Here is a 5,401-nt window from a genome sequence, read left to right as displayed (position 1 = left end):
TNTGTAATGTTATGTACCTGATGACCTTGCTGTACTAAGTGACATTAGAAGTACTTATATTTGCATTCCCAACCATATAAGTTTTTTTTACTTGAAATTAATTTGAAAATAAAAAACATCTATGCCTGAATGTGTTATTTTTTAACCATATTTAATCATTTTTCATTTACGTCTATAAAATGTTTTGCATAACTTTACATTTTCTGTATGATGACATTTTTAAATATTGTCATTTGATCCGATCAGTTTCTCAGTACTTGAGTGACCGTTTTATTTATTTTTTTACTTAACTAAAAATATGTTGAAGTAGTGCTAACCCTACTTGAGCACAATTTGGGGGACTTCACCCACCTCTGATTATATTCATCGTGTGGCAAACATTTAAAATAGAACTGGTTAAATGATATAAAGCGTGCCAACACAGCTAAAAAAAAAAACTGTCTTGCAGCTTTTCTGAGAAGGAACCAAGAAACACTTTAAAAAGAACCAGAGGTGTGAACTCAGCATGTTATACTCAGCATGATGCAGCTAGATTCATAAAAGTTCCCTTTTGAGGACCCAACATCTACGACCTTTTCTAAAACAGTGTTTGCAACAACAAAACTTATAGAAATTATATTGATCTTTTTCTAGGTTTGTCTTTAAAACCACACCATTAATGACAAAGCCAATTAAGAATTGAGTTAATCATCAAAAAAAGTAATCCCAAGACATTTAGAACAATCAAAAAGGCAACTTTATTTTTTTTTCTCCTTAATAGCACTGAAACGATTTAAGTATACAAAGATCTCTAAACCCCAATCATCTTTGAGCATGTGATTCTCTAAACATTTGTGCACCGTTCAAGTGTTAAAGTGCAGAAACACCAGATGCACATCATTCTTTTAAACCATTACTGCCACTTCCTCATTTCCTCTTGTAGGTGGTGATAACAGACCCCCTTTTAGTGGACCAACACTTTACAGAGCATCTAACCCCAACATTTACTATAATTTAACTACTAAACATTTGTAGTTATTGATAGAAACATAATTACTCCAACACTCAATATCTCTCCCCAGTTTGAAAGCAAGTAAGAAGACATGCTGTCAGCCAGTGTCTTCTGACCTGCTCCTGCTCAGGTTGAGGGCGGCTGAACTGGCCTGTATCAACGTTTGGACTGGACTGTGGAGACTTTTTCGTTCCTGATCCGCTCAACAGAAATGGAGGAATCAGCAAAGACCGATCAAAGTCCTGAGCCTGCTGTGGTTGGGCAGAAAAGCTGGTTTCTATTGGCGACGGGACGTTTTCTGGAGTCCCCGGGCAGCATGGCCGACCGATCTCACTGCTCTGAAGGCGTGACGGATGCAGAGGAGAGAAGCTGTCACAGGTGGAGCTGTGAGGACAGAGAAGATGGAGTTAAAACCTCAACTTCAAAATGATCAAAAGCATGATTAGTCAAGACATTTAATCGAAACAGGCCTGTATATGTAAAATTGTTCCTTCTTGTGAGTAATGGCAAGGAACAGTCATGTAAAATAATTGGACACCGTGGATGGTTTAAAGCTAAAAATGATTATTACGACTTCCTCAACTATTTTTCTCGTATCATTCTGACTTCACGCTACGACTTGCTTCTTGTATTTTATTATGATTGGCTACTCGTATTGTAGAAACCATCCTGGTTATATTTTGACTTTCTCATCACTACAACTTTTTCTCGCATTATTGAGTTTATTGTTGTACGACTTTATTTCCTCATAATACAACTTTGTTCTGATACATTATTCTCAAAAATCATGACTTTCCTCTTGTAAGTAAGTGTTTCCCAACTAACTTACCTGCTGAACGACGTCTGAAGGGAGGAGGACGATGAAGAGGAGCAGTATCCTGGCCGGTTGAGTTTTTGTGGACTCTCCATGACAACATAATCATCCTGGGGTAACTCAGACAGGCTGTGGCTGACAGTCGGGGACATCATCATGTATCCGAATCTTTCCTCCTTCTCAGCCGACTCCCAGCTCTGCATTGTGTGGCTTTTGGTTTCCGGCGCCGGGCTCTGCTGGGGTCTAGCAGGGCTGAGGTGTGAGGTGAAGCTCAGAGAGATTTCAGACTTTGTGTCTTCTGGTGTTTGAGCTCTTCTGTGATGCTGTGCAGGACTGGTTTGGTTCTCGGAGTTCCTGGGATGAAGAACCCGAGGTGTAAGAGTTCTCACGTTAGCCGGCTTGTCTCTCTGTTTGGGTCGGCGGCGCTTTGATGCCAGAAGGGCTGGCTGTTGATTGGGACTGGATGTCAGAGATCTGGTGAAGTCTGGAAGAGCTCGTAGGGATCTCACAGTCTCCCGAACCGACTCGTGGATGTGTTGGGCCAAAACCGGGTTTCCTTAACAAACCAATCAGAAAAAAACAAAATCAAGAAGTTTCATTTAAAGCAGAACTTTTTAATTTTGCGCCCGATTACCTTCTTCTCCAGCCTCCATCCAGATTTCTCCAGGACCATGAGGCGCCGACCTGCCCAGCTCCAAAAAGAAAAAGCCATCCAGGTGTCCAAAGCGGCGAACACTCAGCAAAGGTATCGTAACTGATGGCAAGTCATTACTGGACCCCAGCCGGACCAGAACAAGTGTCGATGCTGTGAGGCAGAGACGGTTCTCCCCTGTGAACAGTTTGGAGGAGCCCAGGCCTCTGGGCTTCACCATGACGGGCCAAACCTTAGGCAAAGATGAAAGGAGCCAGAACTAAATGACGCAGCAATAGATGAAGAGTAGAAGGAGAAACTCTCTTTACTGAATACCTATGAAACTGTGTCACAAATGTATGTTACACAAAGGACATTTTGCTTTGTTGAATCTGGAGAATTAAACCCAGACTTTCCCAAACACCACAGCATCCCTGCTTTCACCTGGACAGTTCAAGGTAAAGCATCCCATCGTACCTCTTTGAAGAACGCTGCAGGCGGCAGAGTGCAGTACCCGTCATCGTCTTCATCAAACCCTTCTTCATGCTCCTCATCCCTCTGCTCTTCCTCCATCAGCCTCTTTATGGCCAGGTACCAATCTTCCTGTTGCTGCTGCTCCTCCTCCATCACCAGCACCAGAGTTTGATCCTTGTCGTACAGCGCCACCGTGTGGCCTTTTTGAGAACTGCCACTCCGACTCACACCAAGACAGCAACGAAGATAAATGACCCTGAGAGGGAAGATCGATTAGTTCCATTCAAATCTGACAGAAATATGACCAAAATAAGTTCAAATACAGAAATTTAAGCTTGTAGCAATTATGACTTTTTACACTGTGTTAGCTCTATCCTTTTAGCTAATTGGTTGCAGTTATTCCCACCAACCCTTGTTTACTGGTTCTAAACACAGCGGCCTTCCCAGCAGACATCTCCATAGCCGTGAACTTCTCCTGGTTCTTGAACCACTCCAGTCTGCTAGGACCGGTGTGACTTCCCGTTCGCAGGACGAAATATCTCCTGTGGCTCCGGTTCAGCTTCCCCAGGTAACCTTCTTTCACCACGTCACCCTGCGGCCCTGAGGCGTCCATTAAAGCACCGGCTAGGGGGGCCAGGGGTAGTGGGGTCTCTCTGGTGCAGAACAGCTCCTCAAAACAACGGGATGAAGGCGATTCATTCGAGTCCTCGTCTTCATCCTGCTCTGTGTGTCGATTCTTCAGGTGAAACTGCAAAGGAGATTCACCTGCGTGACTGAGGCTGCGGTGATGTGATGACTGAGGGGTGCATGGAGGCTCTGCAAATCCCCTTTTGGCAGAACTATCGAGCCCCTCTGCCATTTTGCTATGTTTAAAGTCTGCAACATAAAAACAGAGGAATTAAAATGTTAAATAATAAAAGGGGGGTTATTTTGCAACACAATGAAGTCATAAATTTGATGCTTTGCAATAATTTATATATTTTAAAGAAAAATGGTGACAAAAATCACTCATTATTTTGGCACTGTAAAATTTTACAAAAAAAAAATCTCATCTGTTGAAACTGTGACCTAAAATATTCATACCAAAATCAATCATATTTTGATTATTTATGTTTATATAGTGCCACATCTTTATGGTCAGAAATAAAATAATAAAATAATATTTTTTTTAATTACTGTCAATATCAGATACTGAAATGAGTCAGTGATTGTGTCTGTCTTTATCTAGTCGAATGGCATATAGATAAATATTCAACTTGGTATAATTCCTAAATTACGTAAAACAGCACATAATGCAAATGACTGAAACGCAAACGCATTCAACTAATATAAAAAGTCAGCGTAATAAATTAAAATTAATAATATAAGTTGCAAAACATAAGTTGCTGAAATAAATACAATGTTTAAGTAATATTTAATTTATTTTTTTTTTTAGTTGGTTTTGTTAGTATTTCTGCGACATGTAGCCACTTAGCTAAAAACACAAAACAGTTTCGTAACGTTTTTCACGTCACAGCAATATTTTTGATCTCGGTACAAACTTACCTGAACGTGGAAGACGTCAACATTACGTCTGGAAACTCGGAACTGAGTCACCAGTTTTCACGGTTTTGGGTTTCTTTTCTCTCACAAAAACCATAAGAATCCAAGCAGAAATGATTTCCAACCAAGTTTTCGGGAACCGGACAGGTTCTGCGTCTCACAGGTGCAACAGGCGGCAGTGATGGGCCATCTGAATCCAGGCTTCGAGGCTTGTACCGAGTAAAAAGGGGGCGTGTCCGATGAAGCCCCGCTTCGAGGCTTGTGTCGGCTTGCTGAAAACCACGTGACTGACAACAAACAAGGCCTCATATTGCATGGGTCACGTGACTGCTTCAATTTGCGTGTAGGTTTTCAAAATAAAAGCGCGATGAGCCGTGCTGTTTCATGGGTTGTTGTCCATTTGGTCGCGCATCAGAGGAAAATATTTGTCTTAAGTGGCCAAATAAAAATACAGTCATTTTAAAAAACAAAAGAAGCGTGTAGTCCTGGCACAGTGTGCTACCAGACAGAATAGATCAAGGGAGGAACTGCAGATCCGACAGAACCTAAAAAACCAGAAATCAGCATCTCTTCATCCCTCAGTCATCTCCTGAGGCTCATATGGTAGAACATTTTATTATTAAGTTTCTTATTGTGCTTTTAATCGACTGTTATGAGTTGATTATTTGCTTATTTAATGTATAATCGTATCAGCCAAAATAATATAAATGGTAATTTAGAGAACAAATTATACTGAGAGATTAACAGTAAATATGTTAATATTTCCTACTTTAAAAAGATTTGTTAGGGCTTTCTGTTTGTTTTATTAAGAAATATTGACATATTAGACCTGCTGCCAATGGGCGGTTTATTAAGTGTCCCCATGAAAAAGCACTGACTACCCATAGTGGTAAATTTGGTCTAGAACCAGCCTCCAAACCTAACTCCTTATTTGTATAAATATTTCAGT

At 40.8% G+C, this 5,401-nt stretch overlaps 1 protein-coding gene across 1 annotated transcript; it reads right to left on the bottom strand.

Annotated features, from left to right (window-relative positions):
* Positions 1 to 713: 713 nt before the first annotated feature.
* Positions 714 to 4,891, bottom strand: LOC106952178 (insulin receptor substrate 2-B-like). The gene is made up of 6 exons (XM_015040142.1): positions 4,456 to 4,891; positions 3,321 to 3,786; positions 2,914 to 3,166; positions 2,440 to 2,689; positions 1,821 to 2,361; positions 714 to 1,375 (listed from the first exon to the last, which is right to left on the bottom strand). Exons 2-6 carry the CDS (start codon positions 3,767 to 3,769, stop codon positions 1,045 to 1,047), a joined length of 1,824 nt encoding a protein of 607 aa, XP_014895628.1. The 5' UTR covers positions 3,770 to 3,786; positions 4,456 to 4,891; the 3' UTR covers positions 714 to 1,044.
* Positions 4,892 to 5,401: the final 510 nt, after the last annotated feature.

Source organism: Poecilia latipinna, unplaced genomic scaffold (genome assembly GCF_001443285.1).
Source record: "Poecilia latipinna isolate Pla-1442-1.1 unplaced genomic scaffold, P_latipinna-1.0 Scaffold497, whole genome shotgun sequence".
NCBI lineage: Eukaryota > Metazoa > Chordata > Actinopteri > Cyprinodontiformes > Poeciliidae > Poecilia > Poecilia latipinna.
This window is presented reverse-complemented; position numbering and strand designations above follow the sequence as displayed.